A 24,011-nucleotide genomic window follows, 5' to 3' on the forward strand; every position below is an offset into this window, starting at 1 on the left:
GATATGGGTCGGTCAGCGGTTTCCATGCCAACGCCAAACCTCAATGACATTCATGTACATTTTAAAGATATAATTTTGTTATTAATTCTGCCTTCAGGGTCGAGCGGTGAGAAGGAAAATTAAAAAAAATAAAATAAAATAAGGACGCAGTCATTGAAAACAGCTGTTCTGTGTTTGTTTATCTGCGAAAACGTTTGTGTTTACTTGAGCAGCTTGATGTTGCACATGATGAGCTCCTTCCAGTTGACGAAGATCATGGCCACCTCCTTCTCCGTCAGCAGCTCGCACTCCAGCAGAGGCTTGTGGAAGATCTACACACACACACACACACACACACACACACACACACACACACACACACACACACACACACACACACACACACACACACACAAAGCATGAATGAATACAATTTTCAAAGTAAATTAAATGTCACGTGATTTTGTAAGTACTTTATGTTAATGACGTTGGATCAGAATTGCGAGCGTGAAAAAACAAAGTCAAAAGATTTTTTTTTTTAACTTTTTTTACTGTGTAAAATATTAATTTAATATTTTAATAAAAATGTATTGTGTGTAAAATAAAAGCTGCTGTGCTTTTATTTTGAAGGACATACGTTTCCACATCATTTCATAAAATTTTATTTAGATTCTTGAAATTTTATGAACATCTGAACACCACATACTTCACTATACTTCTAAATACGTCTGCTTTAAAAAAAAAAAAAACTATTTCACTGAGTTTTTAAGTCCTATTTGCACCTTTTTATTTTTTTATTTCTCGTTTTGAAATTATTTATTACTTCACTCTTTTTCTGTGAAGAAAAATTTGAGTGGTATAAAATATAAAAAAAAAGAAAAATGGTGTTACGACTTGTATGTGGGTCTCCAGCCCTTGTTCTGATCACGGTGTGTTCAAGCCCAGTTCCTGTGATTTTTCTTTAGTGCGCGTGTGTGTGTGTGTGTGTGTGTGTGTGTGTGTGTGTGTGTGTGTGTGTGTGTGTGTGTGTGTGTGTGTGTGTTCACCTCCGTGACGAGCTGCAGGTCGTTGACGTAGTTCTCCTCGGTGACGATGAGCTCGTGGATGTAGCCCTGCCTCTTCCTCTCCATCGGACTCAGCATGTCGAGCAGGTGGAGGTCGGCGCACCCTGAACACACACACACACACACACACACACACACACACACACACACCGGCTGTCAGTCAAAACGTCCTCGGGCGCGCGAGGTGTAAACAAAGGAACGAATGGTACCTGTTGGACGTGTACTAATACATACATACCTGAGAGCAACACATGTGGAGTGAGGAGTGTTTACGGTCGAGAGTTTTGTCCGTTTGTTGTACCGAGTGTGAGTCTGTGTTGTGAAACCGTTGTTTGCAAATCTGTGTGTAAAAATCTGTCACTCAAACCTCCGAAATAAGACTTTTTTTTTTTTCCCACATTTTTCTAAAGAAAGTTTCCTTTGTGGCTTCTGTTTATATTGCAGCTGTCAGAAAAGTAATCTTTATCCAGACTTTGTGCATTTATTAAGATATTTATGATGTTTGTAGCCTAAATTTATTAAAAAAAAATTAAGGGTAAAAAACAAAAAAAGGATTTGATAGATTCGGATTCAATTAATTTAGTTTGTGTGTCTTTTCCTTTGGGGGAAAATTGTGTGTTCAAAACATTTATTTGTTCCGAGCTGCATTAAAGTGTCATTTACTCCATTTTTTTTGGCCAGCAGGGGGCAGAAGAACGGCAAAACAAGAAATAGTCTGGCTTTGATGATAATTGTGTGTGTGTGTGTGTGTGTGTGTGTGTGTGTGTGTGTGTGTGTGTGTGTGTGAGTAACGAGGCCAGTCGACTGCGGTCTGTCTCAGAGCATTTAATCATCAGGACCAGTCAGATTCACCGCTTCATCAAAAAAAAAAACTAAACAAAAAAAATCTCCAATAAAAACCTTCGGGACGTTTTCTCTACGCTGACATTCTGTACACGTCATCCATTCGTTCATTCAAGTATTCGTTTCATTCCTTTGTGAATCCATCCGACCACTCGCGTCCATAAAATTGCTCATTCACGCTTTATTCACACTCGTTCATTCATCCATTCATTCACGCTGACACCAAGTGCAGTCTGATTATATTTTGGCTTGGCTGTTAATCCATTCATTCATTCATTCATCACAGTTGCTATTTAAATCCGTGTGAAGCGTCAGCCGTTACCGTTCATTAGATTATGTGTAGATCATATTTTTATCTTTTTTTTTTATTTATTTTTTTAAACAAACCAGACTGAACCAGAGCCACGCTTTCTGTTAAAAAAAAACAACACAAAAAAACACCGAAGTTTAAGTTTCTAGCTTGGGCTGCACCGTAAACCTGCAGCATCACGAGTCCTCAACATGATTTCACCTCAATGCTGACGAGGACATAAAAGAAGAAAAAAAAACCCAAGTCTGTAGTGACGGAGAGAGACATCTCAGCCAGAGTCGTATGGACCCGGTGGCGGCGGCGGCTCCGGTCCAGCCGGCTTTGTTCTAATCTAAAATACTCCCTCTGACTGCGAGAAAAGTCTCGACCATCGGTTACCAAACTCTCATGAACTCTTGACCCCCCCCCCAAAAACAAACAAACCCAGATCTGTTATTTGATGGGAAAATAAAACGACTCCCAAAAGCACCAATGGTCTCGACTCATCAACCAATCAGAGAGCTGCAACTCCAATACTGACACACCCGAGGAGCCAATGGGATCCAAGCAGGTTAATTAATATCATTAATGCTAGCTCTATTGCTCGTTGTGTGTGTGTGTATATATATATTTATATATATATTTCAATAACCGTCTCATTCCTTTTGTTTTGCGTTTCTGAGGGTAAACATTTAAAATCACAATACTGTCATCTGAACAAACCAAACAAAACAATACAAAATCTTGATATGGCAACCCCTATAATACTGGTCTGTTGCTATGCGAAACAAACGAGGGAAAGGCAAAGATACACTTGGGGGTGGTGGGTGTACGTCACCATGGTAACCGGTAAAATACAGGATATAAATTGGTTTGAAAGTGAGGCTGTGCTGTTTGTATGCATGTTCCTCTACTGTCCCTTCAACACAGAGCTGCTAAATGACACGGTAAAATACCATCGATGATGTTTCCGACTGGGAACAAACGGTTTGGTTCGGATGTTTTAATTGGGTTGGGTTAAGTTGGGTTGTTTTGTTTTTTTTCCAGTTTTTTTAGCGCCGGTACAAAACGTCACAACCCGGCGTCGACGGCCTGAAGAGTTCGTAGGGGTGAAATGATCGACGGAGGTGGAAGGGGACGCGTTAAAAAATAAATACATTTTTTGTTTTAAATTGGCCGTTTTTTAAATGGAGTCTGGTTGACAATGAGCTAAAAGACTTTTCAAAGGTGCATCACAGTGTGGAAAAATTCAGAGGTAAAGCTCAAATAAAATAAAATAAAAATAAAGATCGCGAGTTTGTGAAATTGAGCCACAACTTAAAAAAAAAAAAAATAATTAAATTAAAAAAAACAACAACAAAAAAACAACGCAAATTAAAGGAGAAGTTTGATATTTTTGGGGGGGTAAATATGCTTTTTCACAGGATCAGTAGGGCTAAAGTTCACAAACAGGGATCTAAACATGACATACCGTTCCTAAACAGTGAATTCCCCCCAAAAAATGTCAGACTGCTCCTTTAACAGGAATGATTCAGAGACGTGACGACGGCCGGTAGACGGCCTTTTCTTTTTCTTTTCTTTTTTTTTTTTGCGGGGACAAATCGTTCCACCCCTACACGTTTTTTGTTGTTGTTGTTGTTGTTTTTGTTTAGTACCACATCCGTGTCGTGTCAAGTGTCCATCATCTTGGTCTAACCCTCAACAGCGTGACAGCATCCCATCATCATCATAGCAACAGACATTAAACGTGTAAACCAAAACAAATAAGAACCATGAAACGGACCATTTAAAAGTTAACACGTATTCTGGATGTTAAAACTACAACGGATAAAAACATTCTCGCTGTGTGTGTGTGTGTGTGTGTGTGTGTGTGTGTGTGTGTGTGTGTGTGTAATTTGGGTTAGCTGGTATGCTAAGCAGTTACAGCATGGCTTTTCATTTCCGGCTGAGTCCCACTCCAGCTGCTCGCTCCCTTCTATGCCTCCTCGTCTCCTTCCCTAGCGGAGAAAGACAGGAGGAGAACTAACTAACCAACTAACTAACAGACTGAGTGTGTAAAAACAAAACGACAAAAAAAAAATAAAACACAGAAGGCCGAGCAGCAGTTGTGGGTTCAAACTCAGCCTTTTTTTTTTTTTTTTTTTTTTTTAAGCTGCTGCAGGGACGCGTCTCAATACTGCCTGATTTTCCCTCTCCTCTCCTTTATCTCCTTCGGAGCGGACGAAAGGAGGGAACGTCTTTGGCTTTTGGAGGAGAGGAGAGTAAAAAACAACAACAACATTGAGACCCGTCCTTTCCAGCAGATAGTGGGTCTTTCTGTGAAGCTGTGGGGAGGGGAGGGGTTAGTGAGAGGGAGGGGGCGGGGCCAGCGCTGTTTCCTTTGGTGGTGGTGGTGGTGGTGGTGGTGGTGGGGGGGGTGACGGGTGAATGAAGCTGCTGCACCAATGGGTTATTTTAAAAAAAAAAAAAAAATACAAAATAAAAAGGAGGAGGGAGGGGGGAGGGGGGGGATGAGCTGAACGACTGATTTCTAATGAGAATCTCCCATAAAGCCACAAAATGACCCACTATCCACTTTACCACGCTAGCACAAGGGCTGTGTGTGTGTGTGTGTTAATGTGTGTGTGTGTGTGTGTGTGTTAATGTGTGTGTGTGTGTGTGTGTGTGTGTGTGTGTTAATGTGTGTGTGTGTGTGTTGTTGTTGTTGTTGTTGTTGTGTGTACAGTCACTGTGATCCAGTCAAAACATGTTCATGAGTCCAATCAGTGGAGAAAAAGGAGCTCCAATAGTCTTTGCTTCCCTCCTTGTCTACAGGTGGTGCGACAGATAAAAACAGAAAGAAGAAGAAGAGGGAAAGATGGAGAAGAAGAAGAGGTGGAGTCCTGACTATTGACCCCCCCCCAGTCAGAGCTGTGCATAGACAGAGTCCTAATGTTTACAGTCTGTCTGTGTGTCTGTCTCTTTCTGTGGCTTCTACTGGTGGAGAGTCGCCATTCCCGGGGTCATGTGACCTCGTGCTGCTGTCCCCATTGGTTGAGTGGCCTAGTGGGCGTGGCCTAGTGGGTCTCTTTGAGGGCTTTGAGGAGAAGGGGGGTTTCTGGGTAATGATATGATCCTAGAGAGAGGACGACAACAACAACATCAACAAAAACAACTAAACAAAACAACAACAACAACAACAACAACGACCAGTCGGGTGCTAGGTGGGTGGAGCGTGCAGCAAAAAGACAGAGAGTGTGGAGGTGTGGCCTAACCCTAGCATAGAAATAGAGGATCTAGAGCGGGCGGCGACGGAGATCAGATGTGCAGACGGGAACAAAACGCTGCCATCGCCATCAGAGTCGAGACTTTTTTTTAATTTAACTCTTGCTGCCTTCAATTTCTAGTAATATTCAAAATAAAAATCTGGAGAATTAAAAAAAATTGTTGGCACATTTTTGTTCTTCAAATAAAGACGAACGTCGTTTAAAAGTAGCAGCGGTGTCAAGACGACAGCTGCTGTCACGATGCATCGATGAGCTTCTGCTGTCGGTGTGTGTCTGCTCCGCTCTAGAAACTCTAGGTCTACGGTGGATCATGCTGGAGGGACGACATGCAGGGAGGAAGGAGGGGGAAACACTCGCAAACACACACACACACACGCGTGCACTTACACACCATACAAACACACACAGACACCGACCCAGAGGCGGTGCATGACTGGGAGGTTATCAAAGAGGCCCAAAGGCGTGTCAAGGTGAAAGGTGAAAGGTCAAACCAGCCTGGGTTGGGAAAGGTTTGGGGAGGGTCAAAGACTGAGAGAGGGACAGCATCTCCACACCTGGCTCTGGGGTGTGTGTGTGTGTGTGTGTGTGTGTGTGTGTGTGTGTGTGTGTGTGTGTGTGTGTGTGTGTGTGTGTGTGTGTGTGTGTGAGAGGGAGAGAGTGTGTCAGTGTGTAATGTTACACATTGAGAGTAAGTTAGTATGTTTAGTTTTAGTGTGCTCTGATGTGATGCACGCTACAGGTGAGGCTGTGTGTGTGTGCGTGCGTGTGTGTACTCACACTGCGTGCTCGGGTCGGTGTCCGTGGTGAGTTTCACGTAGTTGCTAGGAAACAGACCCTCCCTCCCGTTGAGCTCTCCTTTCCACCAGTCGCAGTCGTCCTTGTTGAGCACCGTGATCACCTGACCCTTCAGGAAGGCCAGCTCGTCGTCGTTCTGCGCCACGTAGTCGTACATGCCGATCACCTGACACACCGCTTCAGCACCACGGACAGAGCGGACGGACACGGGGGGGGTCAACACGGAGACAATTCCCTCCGTTTCATATGGTCAACGACTACATTAAAGATTGCGTTTCTTTTTCTAACTTCATATTCGACCAATTCGGATCCTCGTCAACATTTCGAGCACAAAATCCGAGTTGGATCAAAACTGTCAATTGAAACCATGAATTAAATATTATTACACTGGCTTTGTAGTAAGTCTGTGTGTATAATTACAGCCCACCCTGAAAACAGCCTCGTGTGTGTGTGTGTGTGTGTGTGTGTGTGTGTGTGTGTGTGTGTGTGTGTGTGTGTGTGTGTGTGTGTGTGTGTGTGTGTGTGTGTGTGTGTGTGTGTGTACCTGTGCTGGCAGGAGCCATTTTAGGAGGGGTGGGCTCCGTGGGAGTCGTCTTGCTGGTGCTGGGACTGAGCAGCTTCACGTAATTGGCTGGAAACCAGCCTATCTGACGCTTTTTCCCCCGAGCCTGGAACCAATAGGAACACAGCGTCCCCTCAGTCAACAAAATGTCCTCAAATCTCGTAATTTATTTAGTCTGCTTGTGATGTAATGAAAGCACATAAATTTCATACAATGTATATTCGTACACTTTAGGATCGGGACAGTACCTGCAGCTCGCCCTCCCACCAGCCCCCCGGGTTCTTTTTCCTGATGAGGATGAGCTGTCCGGGAGCCAACGTCAGCTGCTCCGCTCCCGTGGCGCTGTAGGGGGCGATCACCTGAGCGATCTCTGAGGGGAGGGGGGGGAAGAGGGGGGTTGTGGTTACTTCTTATGAACACATGAATCCCGATCTTTGCTTTTTTAAAAATTTGCATTCAATGTGCTCAAGCAAATAAATAAAAACGGGGCTTTACCTTTGAAATTGAACTCTTTAAAGGGAAGTGAAGGCTCACCTGGTTTCTTCCCGAGGCTGCCCGTCTTCCCTGCTGGTCCCAGTGCCTGAAAAACAGAAAGTTAGAGCAAACAAACCGTTAGAAAGTATTTCTCTCTTCCTGTTAAAAAAACAACAACAACTTTAAAACCTCCCAATGGAGTCTGAATTCTTTTATTCCCGACGAGCTCCCACCTCTGACGCCGAGTCCCGAGGTTTGACGTAGTTGGACGGGAAGACTCCCGTCTTCCCAGCGACCATGCCCGTCCACCAATCCCCTTCTTTCCTGGTCACCATGACGACGTCTCCCTGCTGGAAACTCAGGTCGCCCTGTTCGCTGCTCTCGTAGGTGTACATGGCCACGTATTCTGTGCGGAAGTATGTAAACAGAGACGATGACCAATTATCCACCTAAGTTTAAAAATAAAAAGAAACATAAAATGTGCGTGTGCATGTTTTTGGTGTTTGTTACCTTCTCCAGACTCGGAGGGTTTTGTTGGGGAAGGGGAGGGGCGCTTTCCATTGGGGGGGCTCTCTGATACTCCAGATTCACTGACCGAAACAAGAACAAAAAACATTTTTAAACCATAAACAACCATAACAATCAACTTTGGATTCTTTCCATGCAACTTATTTTTTTCTTTTTTTAAGTATTACAAAAAATGTTGGTTCCTGTCTCATGATCTGCAGTTGCACCCCCCACTAATATATATTAAGCTAAAGAGAGGATTTAATCTAAGAAGTTGTCCAGTATGGAGACAGTAGAACATCCTGTATTTTTTTTTATTTGTGTCAAATAACCTGCAAGAGGAATTTTTTTGTCTTTGGGAAGACATAATTTCCCCGCAGGAAAGTCCGAAACTGTAGATGAACCTACGTAGTTTAAACGTGGTGTAACCCACCTTGTGTTTTTACTGCGTGCGGCGACGGCGGCGACAGCAGGGGGCGCCGTCATGGTGGCGGAGATGAGCTTGACGTAACTTTTGGGGAACCAGCCTCTCTGTCCGGTCTGAAGTTCACCTAACCACCACATGTCCTGCTGCTCCAACACCGTTATTATCTGCATTTCACAAGAACATTATTAAAATCAGAAGAAAACAATGAAGAGATGTGAGCTTAAAAAAAAACACGTTAGTAAGCGGTTGTTGTTGTTGTTGTTTTTTTTTTTACCTCGTTTTTGTTGAAGTTGAGGTGGTTGTCCTTCTTGGCTCTCCAAGGATATAAAGCCTGAGCCTGAAGACCCTCCACCTTCTCCCCCTGACGGACAGACGAGACCATCACAGCTGACGTTACTACCAGCATAAAGTTAAAGCGGACGGGAAGCTTTCTTCCGAATGAAAGCGCGGCGTCACGGGCTCGCTTTTTTGTTACCTGTCCCAGTACGGGAGAAGGAGAGGAACCCGTCGTCATGGTGGCGGGCGTGAAGGCGGAGCGTTGCCGTAGCTGCGCCGAAGGAACGCTCAGAGACGGATTCTGACTGGCGGAAGAGGTCGGCCACGCGTCCCAGCCCTCGCTGTCTGATTGGCTGGCGGCGTTGGAGGGCCAACTGGAAATAAACACAGACACACAATTGCATAATTAATTCAAGAGATCATCAGCAGTGGGCTGAGGGTGGAGGCGAGGGGGGTGGGGGGAGAGAGGGGTGGGGGTGGTAAACTGTTGTTTTTTTTTCATGTCTTTTCCAGAAAACCAACATTCCTGACTCTTCATCAACAACGACCCGACTTACGTCGTGCTGAAGTCGGCCCAGTTGCTGTTGGCGGACGACGCGGAGGAGGAGGTGTGTCCGGGCGCCGGAGGGGGCGTGGTCATTGGCTGCTGGGCCGAGGGGGGCGTGACGGAGGCCGTGGCGCGCAGGCTGACGGGCGCTTCGCTGTCGGGGATCCGTTCCGCGTAATTGGCTGGAAACCAACCGGTCCGCCCTCGGAGCTCGCCGCCCAGCCAACCGGGCTCACCGGTCTGTGACTCGTCCACCTATCGGAGCAGAGGGGCGGGGTCAGGACACAGCTGACAGTCACAGTGTGTGTGTTTGTGTGTGTGTGTGTGTGTGTGTGTTTGTGTGTGTGTGTGTGGGCTCGGCATCAACATACACAACAACAAAAAGCCACATAAAGCTGGTTCAGAGGTGAGTTAGAAGTGAGAGGAAAAAGACTTCAATTTGATAATCTGACATCTGTTAATTCTTATAACAAATATAAAAAAATCTTTGTCAAATATCTATCCTTGAATTTAAAACCTGCCAAGTGCGGGGGAGCGACTGGGATGTGGTAAAATGGAGAAAAAAAAATAAAAAATCATGGTATTTTGTGTAGAATTTTCATTCAGAGAGACATTAATGGTGTTAAAAGTGTTTTTTTTGTTTCACAGTTCAACACAATCACAGCTTTTCACCACAAAACAAGCACAACGGCATTTTTCCACAGATCTGATTACGATGACGTTCATCCGCCGGCGAACGGATGAACAACACGGAGATGAACAAATGAGATGAACCGATGACTCGTGATTGGTGGAGGCACGACACTGTGGGAGGGCGGGGGCAGGTGGGGGTGGGTGGGTGAGTGGGGGTGGGGGGGTCAAGAAAAACTTACCCATTCCCCCTTCACCTTCAGTTTGCACAGCAGAGGAGAGAGGACAGAGTTAATACACACACACAGACACACACACACACACACACACACACACACACACACACACACACACACACACACACACACACACACACACACACACACACACACACTTCAGAGAGTCGGAGGACACGCAGGGGAGGCTTTAATGCAAACACACACACACGTAAATACAAAAGAGGCAATAAAATAACTGTCCGATTTCTTTGTGTTTTAACTTCCTGTTTGTGTGATAAACACTGCTACATACCATGATTATGTCTCCGGGCGTGATGCTGATCTCGTCGTGGCTGCGAGCGTCGAACGGATAAAGAGCCCTGTAGTACACCACCCTCACCGGCTGCTGCTGCTGCTGCTGCTGCTGCTCGAAGCCGCCGGCTGAAACCTTCTGCTCGAACAGATTGGGAACCGGAGCTTTGTCTGCTGGACGGACACAGAAAAAGAAATATGAAAAAATACATACACATATTTAGGAAGTTTAAGGGTCCCGTGCTAACCCCCCCCCCACTCCACCCCCTCCCTCCACCTCCCCGAGTCGTCGCTCACCTGCGGAGCCCCAGGGGTCGGCCGGCTGGCTGAACAGCTTGCTGAGTTTATCCTGCATGTCCTTCTTGCCTCTTCCCTCTTCCTCCATCTCTTCTATCGAGCCCGCTCCCTTCCGGCTTCCCTCCTCCTCCTCGTCCTCCTCTTCCTCCTCCTCCTCCTCCTCATCCTCCATCCCTCTCCTCTTCCTCTCCTCCTCTTCCTGAGTGACCCTGTTCAGCCAGGCGTGGGGGGCGGAGACGGAGGCGGGGCTCGGAGCCGTCGGAGGGCAGCTTCCCGCTTCGTCCCTCCAGGAGATGCCGTCCTCTGAAGACAGCCTGCGGGGTGGGGTGGGGCGGGGCGGGGCGGGGCGGGGCGGGGCGACAGAGGCAAGTTTAAAGATGGCAACTTTCACTTTTTGTGGCTTCAATACTGAAAAAAACCCAAAACAAACCAAACCCAAACAGTTTTTTATAGAAGTACAAACTGTAAAAACGGGTCCACCTGCTCTCCTGCAGCTCGGCCGACCTCCTCTCGCTCGGCGTGTGCATGTGCGCGTGTGTGTGCGTCAGTGTGTGCGCGTTGCCCTCCGGGTCCTTCTGCCTCTGCCGCTGCTGCCGGACGTGGATCTCCCGCAGCTCCTGCAAAGCACCGTGGGATACAAGGAAAGGAACAGCGATGAGGAGGAGGAAGTGGGATCACGGGGCTGGTTGCTACGGGTTACCATCGACGACAAACAACAACAACAACACCAGCGGCGGCGGCAGCAGCGGCAACAGCGAGTCTGTATTAGTCGGGTGATCGAGGCAAGCTCCGCCCCGCTCCCCCCCCCCTTCGACTGTGTCATTCGGGTGATGATGGATGTCCCTGCTGGTAACCACGGCAACCACTTGAATGTTACTTTTTTTTTTTTATTCCACTCAACCTGCTTCACCGCCATCCGATACGCCAACATTGTGCAGTCGATCAACACGACCGCTTGCTGAGTTTTTCCAGTTCAAGAACCAGCTGTTTTTGTTTTTGGGTTTTTTTGCTAAAGTAAAGTCAAAGTAAATTCAAGCCAAAAGTCTTCTGACAGATATGATTGCAAAAACAAAGAGGCAACTTTCAGGAAGATGATACTGCCACAAATCACAGCCGCTGTAAGATGAAGAAAAATAACTATTTTGAATATTTTATTCTATTTATTTATTTTTCTGTGATTAGTAAATCCCTTTTTATAAACATATTCTAGTTACCAGGTGTGGAGAAGTTCATCTCCACATATTTGAACTGAAACAAAATGATATTATTCTGGATGGGTGGGGGCAGCGCCTTGTTTCACCTGTATGAATGTGACAGGCAGCCAATGAGAGACAAGGAATCAAACTTCCCCCCAGCAGTCAGTCAGTCAGTCCCTCCTCCTCCTCCTCCTTATCTTCCTCCTCCTCCTCCTCCTCCTGTGTGTTCAGTGCAGCTCCTGTCTTTGTCTGATTGTGGTCGTGGATTTCTCCCACTGTGACTCTTGAGTTGCTCAAACTGACACCAGATAAACAGCAATTTAAAAGTCTTTTCCTCCAAATAAATAATAAACAATCTGTTTTTTAGGGATTAAAAATTATATGTAAAAACAACTGTTTTTTGTAGGATGGGATGTCACTGTTAGGTTTTTTTTGTTGTTGTTGTTGTTGTTGCTATTGGAGGTTTGTACAGACCCAGCCCCACAATACAGGGCTCCCGGGTCATGGCGGTGGGGGGGGCGGAGCTTGCACTGGGCAAAGTATGTTTATGGGATGGGTTAGAAATAAACAAAAACAAAAATAAACAAAAAAACAAAACAACAAAAAAAGGGGGGGGAGGTGAAGTCAGGGGGATGCGATGGTGGAGGGAGGGGAAGAGGGCGGGAGTGTGGGGGGGTGGGCAAGTTCTGTGTAGTCATGACAACCAGCTGTGCCATTAGAACACACTCTTGTTACTATGACGACACAAGGCAGCTCTCGGGTGTTTCAGCCAAACAACCAACGTTGACAGAAAAATAAAAACCTTTCAGACAGAGAGACAAGCAAACCAATCAGCAGAGAGAGAGAGACGCAAAAACACCACATCACACACACACACACACACACACACACACACACACACACACACACACACACACACACACACACACACACACACACACACACACACACACAGTCTGGTTTACGGGGATGTTGGCCCAGCACGACTTCAACTAGCTTTCTACTTGTCTGGCTGAAACATCATTTTGGAGTCATTTACAGAACAGCGTCTAGTGAAGTAGCCGATAGCGCAGCGACAGCGTAATCCAGTTCACCCGCTGACCCGGCGTACGAGTGTTAACTGTGGGAGCGTAGCCGAGTAGTGAGCGAACACCAGCTTGGGGCACAGGAAAACAAAAACAAAACAAAAAAAAAGAAACAGGGGATCGCTAGAAGATACAGAAAGAGAGAGAGAGAGGGAGGAGAAAGAAGTGAAGAGAGAAGAAGATGAAGAGTAGAAGAAGAAAGGAGGATGATGGGGAGGCTGGCTTGTCGCGTGGACCTTTATAACGTAGTCTAGCCGAGCCAGACACACTCTGACGGCTGACACACACTCCTGTAGCTGTCCCTGCTCCTGGTGCTGAAACATACACATACAATGTATACGTGCACACGCACACGCACACACACACACACACACACATACATACAAGAGCTTCAATGGACACAGACACAAGAGTTTAGTGCATATTTATACACCCTGACCAATCACAAGGTGTTAAAAGTGAACTGATTTGTCATTAAATCTGATGGTGTCATTGGATATTAAAATAATTCAATACCAGACAAGTGAGCAGTTTACTTTTTGATTTTGGAATTTTTTTTCCTTCTCCTTTCTGTGTCTCTTTTCTTGCTCGGGATTAGTATCGAGTGTTAAAGTTCCTCCTCGTGCTACAGACTCTGACACGTGAGATTATAATAAAACGGCACACCAGATTCAGTACATCAGTGTGTGTGTGTGTGTGTCTCAGAGCTCCTCAGTGATCAAAACCACACTGTGACACCTCAACTGACTGCAATGCATCTTATCTGCCTGGTGGGGGCAGCACAGTGCAGTACACGAGTTATAGACTGAAACATCGACACAAATCAGGCTTTTTTTTTTTTACAGAAGTCTGGTTTGTAGGTGTTATAGTCAGCAAAACCTTCAAGAGTGAAGTTTGCTGGTTAGTCATGAGATAAGAGTTTACTTTTTTTTTTTTTTTAATTTGTAGCCCCTTCTCAGATAATTGGTCAAATCAGATCAGTGCAGATTCAATCAAAAATACTCCCAAGTGTGTCCGCCATTAACAGCAGATTCCTCATCGTGTAATTGGAATATTTGTCATATGTCACGAGCTGCAGTACCACCCCAGTCCAGCAGCGGCAGTGTGCTCTACCTGTCTCCCTCTCTGCTCCTCCTGAAGCTGGCGTCGCAGGGCTTCTATCCTGGCACAGTGGTTGGCATAGAACTCACACAGAGACTGGCATGGGGGCAAGGGAGCAAAAACAAAACAAAAAAAAGGCCAAGTGTGGGAGATAACAAAAAAAATATATATATAAAGGAGTAGAAATATAGAAGGAAGGGTTTTAATTATGCCGATTAAACAGAGTAAAAAAAAAAAAAAAAAAATAGGGAGAAAATGAGCGCAGGGACGGGAATATAAAGACAAGGACGGCGAGTAGAAGCAGAAATAGAGTCCCAGTCGGGTAGAAGAGGACAGATGAGGCACAGCAGCGAGACGAGAAGAGTTTCAGGGAGAGGAAGTGGTGTAGAAAGGAAGGCGGAGGGAAGGATAGTCAAATATACAGTCGTTCCAACATCTCAGTGGTCTGAGTAAAACAAAAACGCTCATCCAAACTGATGTTTTTATGTTTTGGTTTGTTGCTCGGCTGCTTTCGCTGACTGAAATCTACGACTGAGAAAAAGGCTTCATTAGATTAGCCGTTAGAAAATCAGTTTATTGTGGTCTGTGTTGTCTCTGCCTTCCTCCTCATCCTCCTCATCCTCCTGGTTTGAACTGACTCTCCTCTCTCTGACCTGTCTCATTGGTCCCGTCTCAATTAGGAGAAAAAAAAAAAATCATCCGAAGGTAATCTAAGAAACATCAAACTAACGGCTGTAATCCAATCCAAGAGGAATTAAAAAATATAAAAAAATCTCCTCCATCTTCCTCTCATTAAATAAAACTGTTGGCAAAAAAAAAAAAGCGGCCTGAACTGAACTGAACGACACACGTGTTCCTAATCTCGCTCTGAAAAAAACACAGCGAATCCACACCAGCACTCACAATAACACACCAACAGGAAAACAAAACAACAGAAGCATCAGTAAGATGTAAATAAGAAAACTTTGAATCATGAATACTGGGACAATATTAAAGTACTAAGCTGTGAGAATGGGGGTGATGAAGGATGAGACGGGACAATTACTGTGTTAGCAAGTTACTTCATTCGTTAATAGATTAATAAAGCCCAACAGAAATGTGTAAAAAAAAACTGCAAACATGTCACGACTTCTTTTTTTTAATATTCTACATAAAAAAATAAACGTTTCCAGGAATGCTGAATCGTGTTTTTTTTCCCCCCGACTAATAGAATATATCAGGTTCCCTTTTCAACAGGTGTCAGCAAAAAAAAAAATATATATAGAGGAATGTGGTTATTTATGAAGAAGCAAGTTAATAAATATTAAGGTATATTATTGCCCTCCCATTTTTTGTGAAAATGCTATAAATGCACTCGCATTCATGGCAATTTCCTGACAAAAAAAACAAAAAACAAAACACAAACAGTACAAATATGACATTGTGTATCACACTTCTCGGAGCAAAATATTTTACAACCTTATCGGCGTCGTTAAACATGTTTTTCTTCTTAGCTCGATTACACATTTTAGAGATGAACACTGAATCTGTTTTGTTTATTCTATAAACTACACGATCACGTGACCTTTTTTTTTTTTTTTTTTTTGTACCTGGTACAGCCGAGTCTTTATTAATTTGAGGGTTAATTACCTTCAGTTGGGTGTTGAAAGCGTCTATTTCCAGCAGCTTGGCCCTCGTCTCTCGCTCCACGGCGTCCAGCTGCTCTCGGAGCTGCTGCCGGCTCGTCTCCTTCTGCTCGACGGCCTTCTGCAGCGACGACAGGCTGTCACCTGAACGCAGGGACAGGACGGGGGGACGGGGGGACGGGTGGTCGGTCAGAGACACGCTCAAGACAAGACATTCGCGATGTTTACTGATTAACATTTCAGAGCTGCACAGCAATTGAAGTTAAAATGTTTTAATTGCGACTGTCTCTGAATTATTATTATGTTAAAGTAATTAACATTTTATCTTCAAAGCATCAACTTATCAGAAACTAGGCTGCTTTAAACTTGACATCTGGACTTTTTTTTTTAATCTTTTCATTAAAATTTTATATATATATATATATATATATATATATATATATATATATATATATATATATTTTTTTTTATTAATTTTTTTTTATTCAGAAACAAAACTGAAACATTATCTTGGAAAACATGTTTACATGATGTTCCCATTTCAACAGGGCTGAAAAGGTAAAAGAATAAAGTAAAAAAAAACAACGTAAAAGTCCACTGTGTAAATAAAACATACAAAAACATTTTTTGAGAAAAAAGAGAAAATTTAAACAACAAACATGAAAATTTTAACATTGAACAGAGGGAGTCGCTAAATGATCTAAATTAAAACCAGAATTTAAATTAAATTTACTGTGAACTTTTTGTATGAATTTATCAAAACAAGAAAACCTAAATCATTTTTAAAATTCACCAATTTCTGTCTTATTGTTTCTGAGTGTCACGCATGCAATAACTGGTACAACCATTGAACCCCACGATGCATCTCAACTGTACCCAAATATACAATTAAGAAAAAGTGTGTTTCGAGTGTGTGTTTCGAGTGTGTGTGTGTTTCGAGTGTGTGTAACACTCACGGTGCAGACTGTTCTGTTGAACCTGCTTCAGCTGGTCGTTGAGAATCTGTTTATCGGGAATTAACCTCCCCAACCACTGCTGGGAGTCCTGCACACACACAAACACAGAAAAAACCCCAGAAGAAATAATTATTATAGAAGGAAATTGAGATCAATGTTTTGGTCTGATGTGAATAAAAACAGATTTCAGACAGAAGTGGTGGAGAGAAAAAGCAGCAGATGACCTCGAACTGCAGATTATTTTACAGCCAAATATAGAAAAACATATCTTGTGAGGTTACAGAGGAGAGCAGAGACAGACATGTGAGACGTACGAAGGTGGCCGGGGACGACCTTCCTGAAAACGGATCAGCAGCTCGGATAATTAGATGTTTTTCTCGGAACCGCTGTCGTGATGACTTGGCGATATTTCAGATTTAACCCAATAACAAATCGCGTGCTTTACTCTGCAGATCATTTGCACTTGTCCATTCAAAGTGGATGTTTTTGTCTTCTTTCTTTCTCTTTAAGTTTATAAAAAATTCAAGATTCCCAGTTTTCCCACATGATCAAATTTTGAGTTTGCTCCACGACTGCCTTTCGGCGATTTAAAAAAAAAAAAAGAAGAAAAAGTGGCCCACTTCGGTGTGACACTTCGTCTCGTCTGCTCCACGGATGCTTCCTGCTCACCTGCAGCTGTTGTTGCAGCAGCGTGATTTCAGCGATGCGTATTTCTCGGGTCTGGTTGGTCAGCTCCACCTCCCTCCGCTGAGCCGACAGGCGAAACCGAACATCCTTCAGTTTACCCTCCAACTGGGTCATATATATATATATATATATATATATATATATATATATATATAACACGGTATATATACATATATATATATATATATATATATATATATATATATATATATATATATATATATACGTATATATATATATATATACATATATATATATATACATACTATAATAGAGAGAGATGAAGTCTTTTTTTTTTATAGTAATGTTTCTTTAAACACTCTCTCTCGTGTTCTTTGGTTACTTCCCATACTTCAAGATTAATTGTCATTTATTAAAGCAGTTTTAATAAGAAATTAAGACCGTAGCGATTTTAATATAGAAAAAAACAACATCTTGCGTGACAAACTACAACCGCAGCAGTGCAGGCCTCCGTCCACATCCATAAAACTCCCCCACGCCGATGTCATTCTTTAACTTTCTAATTGTGATCATGTGAAGTTTAATTACTCCCACAGTGTTGAAGATATACTTCTGATTGTGTTTAAGGCCACAAGCATAAATACTGAATGAACAAACAAGTTTTTAAAAGACGACCACCGTTACGGAGACGTATGGATGTAACATACTGTGGAGAAAAGCTCTCGTCCAAGGCTGAAGGTTTAGTTATTAGTGTCGTCACAAATGTAAATGAGGTTCTTACTTCTGGATCAGAACCAGGAAGTTCCGGTTTCACTCCGGTTCTTTACATATTATCAACATTTCTGGCCACTTACGGCAAAGTATTAAGAGAAACCGCCGTGTTTGGACGCTGGTTGTTCTTTTCTTATATATGTTTGACGTGCAGCATAAATTAATGCTGCATTGACAAAATGCAACACGTAACATATTCAGCTGTGACTTCCTTTCATCCATTTTTTTCACCATCTCCTGTATTGTGTGTGTGTGTGTGTGTGTGTGTGTGTGTGTGTGTGTGTGTGTGTGTGTGTGTGTGTGTGTGTGTGTGTGTGTGTGTGTGTGTGTGAGAGAGATCACGTGACTCGGCGTTTGGTTACCAGCGCCTCCAGTTCAAACTCCAGCGTCTTCTTCCTGGCTCTGAGCAGCACGATGCTCTCCTGCTCCCGGTTTCTTTGAGTCAGGAGCTCCTGGCGACGCTGACGCTCCCACTCCAACTGACGCTGGCGCTCCAGCTCCCGCTTCGCCGCCTGGAATCCGACACGAGGCGGTACGTCACATCATATCGTACTCGTATATTTTGTCTGCAGCGGTTTAAACTTCAGCCCCGATCGTAACTCTTCAGCTCGTGGTTTCCTCCCCCTCCCCCTCCCCCTCCGTACCTCTCTCCTCTCGATCTCCTTGCGTCGCTCCTCCTCCCGCTGCCTCTCCAGCTCTCTCTGCTTCTCCAGCTGTTTCTCCAGCTCATGCTGTCGCCTCCTCTCCTGCTCCAGACGCTCGCGCTCCTAAAAACATACCAAACATTAAAAGATAAATAACTTAGAGATGGGAGAATGTGGCCGCTACGTCTTAAAGATTATATATATATATATATATATAAATATATACATACACACACACACACACAAATGAATGGTCACGGTACGGAAATGAGAAATCAATGCAGGTCGATGTGGTCTACCTTCCTCTCCTGCTCCTCTCTCTCCAGCGTCGCCAGCCTCTCCTGCTCTTTCCTCTGCAGCTCCTGCAGAGCCTGACGCCTCTTCTCCAACTCCAGGTTTCCCCGCTCGAAGTTCTCCCTTTTCTTATCCTCGAATGTCACTGTGGCGAGACGGGGAGGGAAGTGTTTTAAAAGTTGAATGAAAGTTGTTCAAGCATCTTTCATTCATAAAAAAAAAAAAAACATTCTAGTTGTTTAGAGAAGCCATATGTAGTTACACATTAAAAAGTTGAATGCCTAAATTGACAGTAACAGCTGATAGTCCCAGTTTGATGAGTTAATATAATGTCACGTGCAGGCTGGCGAGGACAAATCACCTGGTAATTTCTTGTCTTGCTCTCGCTCCACCTCCTCCTCCACCTCCTCCTGGACGCTCTTCTGGTCCGACTGAACGCTATCGCTTCGTACACGCCTTCGACACACAGAAATAAAAAAACCAACACACCTTCAACATGCTGAATCCACACATCTGAGACACACATTGTATGACTGCAGTTTATGTTCACAAACTAAAACGACCGACACTAGTTTCAAACTGGATAAAAAAAAAAACCTCTTTGTATTTATCACGTTTGTAAAAACTGGTTTCGTGTAGTTTATTTCTACTTTAATCAAAAGCTCTTTAACAAACATGTGTTTGTCGCTTCTACTTACGTATTTAAAGGTGCAGCTGGAAGGTTAGTTGACGAGTACTGACCTGAATGTTGGTGGGAGGTAATCTGGTGGTAACACGGGCGGCAGCGGTAACCCTGACATCGCCATGTCGATGAGGTGCATAGCCAAGATAAACTCCTCCGCCGTCAGCTTCCCGTCCTGGTCGATGTCCGACAGACTCCTGTCCGGTAGGCGGTTGGGGGAGGGGGTAAAGGAGCAAAATTTAATATTTGAAGGACTAATATCTTCCATATTGATGTTGAATTTCAATGTGCTGACCATATCGTGGCCAGCTGGCCCTGAGGGAGACTGGACTGCATCAGGATGGTGCGAGCTTGAGGACCTGAACCAGACACACACATCAATCTTAGAAAAAAACACCCACAAGCACAATTAAATACTGTGGAGAATATATTTACAAACAGTGTGTGTGTGTGTGTGTGTGTGTGTGTGTGTGTGTGTGTGTGTGTGTGTGTGTGTGTGTGTGTGTGTGTGTGTGTGTACCAGTGAGGTGTCCACTCATCATCTTGTCATGGGAGTTAAACAGCTGTCGGTACTTCAGCCTGGAGGACTGAGGAACCGCCCAATCACAGGGAGGCAGAGCACTGGGATGAGTAACAAAGAACAAAGTGAATAAAAAGACATTTGCAGCTTGTAAAGACACCGGCTGAAACAATATTAAAAAAAAAAAGAAAAAAAAAGAAGAAAGAAAAGATGCGTGTTTTTTTTGGGACAAAGCCGTGCGGACGTTTTGGATTATTGGACGTACCCGGCAGCATCGAAGGACGACACCTTCTGCAGCTTGGCGCTGGAACGATTAAACGAAGACGACTTGTTGACAGAGGGAGCAGCTGGAGACGGAAAAGATAAGACGTACATTTCAGTCTCGAGTTTGTGGTCGCGTGTTCAGCTTCAGGAAGAGGACGCAAAAGAGTCTGTCCGCAGTGTAAACACGATCGTGGATGTTACGCGTCAACAGAAGCGAGACGCGACGCACAAACACGTGAGGGCGCCGCCGTCCTGCGCGTTCCGCCGCGTTTACCTGCGTGGGAGAAGGGTTGCATCATGCCGGTGGGAGGAGCTCCGTTGGCGATGGGCGGCGGGAGGGGAGGCGGCGCGGACGACACCAGCGGGGGGGACACCCCGACGGGAAGCGGGGGCATGGGGAGCGGGGGCACGCCGGACAGAGGAGCCGGGATGGAAGCCATGGGGGGCATTCCTGGAGGAACAGACATATTTCTACTTGTAAGTGGTGTAAGTGGTGTGTGTGTGTGTGTGTGTGTGTGTGTGTGTGTGTGTGTGTGTGAGCTGCAGCGCACATCTGAAGGAGGAAAAGGCCGTTATTACTTTACACTGTGTTTGCTTTATGACTTTATTGATCAGCACTGAAGGAACAACAGAAGAAGCCGAGCTGAGACAGAGTGAGCAAACATTTTCCATATGACCTTTAGAAAGCAGAATGACATCATCCTTTATCAGACACATCTGCAGTGTTTCACCAGAGCGCAGGTTCAACCGCTGCCTTTTTTTATTTATTTTTTTCAGGGCCGACGAGATGTCGAGAAAACGCAGACGAGAGGAAGGATTAAGAACCGCGAGAGATTATATGTGTGTTATTAAATTAAACTGTGCAGCGTTTCTGCCATATTAACGGCACACAAACTCATTTAAACCGCTGCGGAAGAAAAATGAAAACCAACATCGTCGCCGCCAACGTTCGTAGTGTTAAAAACAACCCGAAAAAAAAAAAGTGCTTTATTTAGATTTTTTTCCCCATTTGCGTTACGCTCCGTGTTGCGAGTCTTGCGCGAGTCTTACCGAAGCCGGGGGGCGGGGCTAAAGGCAGCGGGGGTTGTTTCATACTGGGAGGAAGTGCCGGGGGCAGCGGGTGACCCTGCAGTTTCAGCTTGATGAGTTTCATGGCGATGGAGAACTCGTGGATGTCCATACGGCCGTCGCTGTTCATGTCGGCCAGAGCCCTGCAGGCACACGGGGGACATTATCACTTCATTTAAAGCTGAAGCAACGACACGAGTTTCTTTTTCAATGCAACTTTCTTTTCTTTTTTTTTAAAAATATTGAAATGAATGAACTTGTCGGCCCGCGTGAAGCTCGCAGCACCTTCTCCGGCTACGTGACTCACCATATTTGGGCGAGGATGGGCGGGGGCAGCCCTGACTGGAGGAAGAAGTTCCTGGCCTGGTCGCCTGACGGACAAAAACAGAAAGAGGATGTGACACCACGGCACAGATCTTACAAATAAAAAGGACAGTTAGGATTAAAGTAAATTAAAAACATCTTAATACAATAAAACATAAAATGTGAGTAATCGATCCTTTTTTTTGAGTCGGTGTGGTGTTGATGGAGAAAGTCCCGGTCACTTATAGTGAGGAATGTCTTTCATTTAAAAAATAATATTAAGATCTGGGACCACAAACTGTCTTTAAACATTATAGATATTTCTTCTGCTATAATATTATAGATTTGACTGAAATTTCAGATTTTTTTTTTCTTCTCCCTAATTAAAGTCTAGTTTTCTTAACTCAGGTTTCATCAACGCACATCAAGCACACAGGACATCGTGACAACAATGTGACATTGGCCTTTTGCTGGTGTCCTTACATCACCTCCCCCTCCAAACCCTCCTCCCCCCATCACAGAGACACGGACTGTTACCTGTGATATAACCCCCGGCGGTCGGAGAAAGGCTGTGAAACTGCTGATCATGTTTGGCTCTCTCATCCGCTGAGATTAGAAACACATCTGGACCTAACACACCCAGGAAAACACGCACACGCACACGCACACACACACACACACACACACACACACACACACAGTTACAACCCCGAAAGCCGAAGACAAAGCCAGACGCAGGCGGAGGAAAAAGAGGGAGGCATGAGAAGAATGCGTTAGTCATGAGTTTCAGTTCCTGTTGGAGGATTCGTATTAAGTGACACTAAAGCCGGAGTTTCAACTCACAGAACGACGTGACGAGACGTTTTCATGATCCTCCATCTTTGTTGTGACAACGAGGTGGGGGTTTAAATTAAAACTGACGAGTCCGTCCCGTACCGGTTACCGTCAACGTTCAGTGAATCACCGTGACTCGTTTTCAGACGCGAAAACGATCACGGCAAAACAAGAAAGTTGTTTTTGTTTTACTCGTCTGGTAAACTTTTTTTTTTTTTTTTTAAAAAGGATGCTTTGTCAGCTGCTTCCAGCCTTCATGATAAACAAAGGCCCGAGTGGCTGGTCCTCAATCAGCAAGTATGCAATATGTTCTGTGGAGTCAGTTATGAATCTGTTAATAGTCTGAGAAATCTCACACCGTGTGGTTCTTTAATAACGAGTCCGTCTTGCCTTCGTCTCGAGTGCTGTGATGGGAGCTACGTCTGCTAATATGTATTTATGTTTGACTATATTTTTGCAAAACAAATTCACGGAGATTACTGGTTTGGAGGAATTAAACTTGATGCTACGGGTTTGCAGCTGCAGCAGCGGCCTGCAAAAGAATATTTTTAACAGTGGAGTGAAGTTGGATGTTTTTGCGACTTTAAACAGGCTGAAAACGTGACGATGAGACAAAACCCGAGACCACGTTTAGTTTGTTTTTAACGCTATTTACATGCAAATAAAATACACAGTCTTATTATCATGTGACTTTATGCTGCATCTCCTCAGAGTGGATTTGAGAAGCTGTGTTTTGTGCACTAATGGAGAAATGATGGAGCAACGTGCTGCTTAAACTCGAGTCTCTTTACCGACAACACCGAAAGATAATAAATATATAAAACTTCACTTCTGCACAAGTACTGACCTGTGAATGTGGTTGGGAACTGTGCCATGGTTCACTCAGTCTTCTGCAGCTGCACAACACCTGAAACAGCACATCAAGGAAAAAAAAAAAAAAAAAAACAGATGAAGATTTTATAACATATTTGTTTAAGAAATAAAACCAGTTTACACGGAGCCACTAAAATGTTTTTTTGGGTTTTTTTTATCCTAAAGAAGCAAGTCTGAAGTTCATTTTCCACTCCGCGGTGTCTTCGTGCTTTTTGTCGGGAGTTTCTGGGTCTCCGGCCCAGCGAGGCCGTACAGGGTTAACGCATGTTCTGGTGCACGCCAAGCCGATGTTTGCGCGAGTCACCGGGGCCGCAAACCTCCATTTCTGCAGGGCAGGCTGTCTGAGTAGTTTTCTAAACCGCTCGGCTTCACACTCACTCCTTTTACAAACCTTCTCGCTCGGGAGCTGACCGCAGTCAACACCAGTTTTCTACAGCTGGTCTGTGAAAAGCTTCTTTTTTTTTTTTTTTTTAAGTCGCTGCTTCTTTCAGGCAAACTAGAAAGAGATGAACTAAGAGACACACAAAAAGGGGAATTACTGTTTTTAAGACGACAGGTTTTTTTACTTTCTGAAATCATCTTAGGAGTTTTAAAGTGTCGTTTTGTCTAAAATGTTCAAGAAATGTGACCTAAAAACTGTCCTCAGTGAGACATTACAGTA

The 24,011-nt window shown here is 44.3% G+C and overlaps 1 protein-coding gene across 1 annotated transcript in view; it reads right to left on the reverse strand.

Moving 5' to 3' along the window:
* Positions 1-24,011, reverse strand: part of itsn1 (intersectin 1 (SH3 domain protein)) — a 36,459-nt gene that overhangs the window by 6,637 nt on the left and 5,811 nt on the right. Inside the window, exons 2-35 of the mRNA XM_069709314.1 lie at positions 23,325-23,384; positions 22,181-22,273; positions 21,648-21,711; positions 21,323-21,483; positions 20,547-20,723; positions 20,274-20,355; positions 20,009-20,109; positions 19,784-19,847; positions 19,548-19,685; positions 19,168-19,262; positions 18,812-18,951; positions 18,513-18,635; positions 18,220-18,380; positions 17,119-17,248; positions 16,450-16,537; positions 15,498-15,637; positions 13,881-13,964; positions 13,004-13,081; positions 10,967-11,103; positions 10,487-10,800; positions 10,191-10,363; positions 9,902-9,916; positions 9,040-9,284; positions 8,682-8,856; positions 8,481-8,567; positions 8,213-8,370; positions 7,783-7,862; positions 7,506-7,678; positions 7,333-7,378; positions 7,047-7,168; positions 6,781-6,904; positions 6,219-6,413; positions 1,026-1,147; positions 205-311 (exon numbers count right to left, since the gene is read on the reverse strand). Coding sequence (XP_069565415.1) covers positions 205-311; positions 1,026-1,147; positions 6,219-6,413; positions 6,781-6,904; positions 7,047-7,168; positions 7,333-7,378; positions 7,506-7,678; positions 7,783-7,862; positions 8,213-8,370; positions 8,481-8,567; positions 8,682-8,856; positions 9,040-9,284; positions 9,902-9,916; positions 10,191-10,363; positions 10,487-10,800; positions 10,967-11,103; positions 13,004-13,081; positions 13,881-13,964; positions 15,498-15,637; positions 16,450-16,537; positions 17,119-17,248; positions 18,220-18,380; positions 18,513-18,635; positions 18,812-18,951; positions 19,168-19,262; positions 19,548-19,685; positions 19,784-19,847; positions 20,009-20,109; positions 20,274-20,355; positions 20,547-20,723; positions 21,323-21,483; positions 21,648-21,711; positions 22,181-22,273; positions 23,325-23,352 — 4,220 coding nt within the window. The 5' untranslated portion in view covers positions 23,353-23,384. The remainder of the gene's footprint in view (positions 1-204; positions 312-1,025; positions 1,148-6,218; positions 6,414-6,780; positions 6,905-7,046; positions 7,169-7,332; positions 7,379-7,505; positions 7,679-7,782; positions 7,863-8,212; positions 8,371-8,480; positions 8,568-8,681; positions 8,857-9,039; positions 9,285-9,901; positions 9,917-10,190; positions 10,364-10,486; positions 10,801-10,966; positions 11,104-13,003; positions 13,082-13,880; positions 13,965-15,497; positions 15,638-16,449; positions 16,538-17,118; positions 17,249-18,219; positions 18,381-18,512; positions 18,636-18,811; positions 18,952-19,167; positions 19,263-19,547; positions 19,686-19,783; positions 19,848-20,008; positions 20,110-20,273; positions 20,356-20,546; positions 20,724-21,322; positions 21,484-21,647; positions 21,712-22,180; positions 22,274-23,324; positions 23,385-24,011) is intronic.

This window comes from Brachyistius frenatus, unplaced genomic scaffold, assembly GCF_029030835.1.
Source record: "Brachyistius frenatus isolate BFR_SWC_R1_liver_20210118 unplaced genomic scaffold, ASM2903083v1 Contig_82, whole genome shotgun sequence".
Lineage (NCBI taxonomy): Eukaryota > Metazoa > Chordata > Actinopteri > Embiotocidae > Brachyistius > Brachyistius frenatus.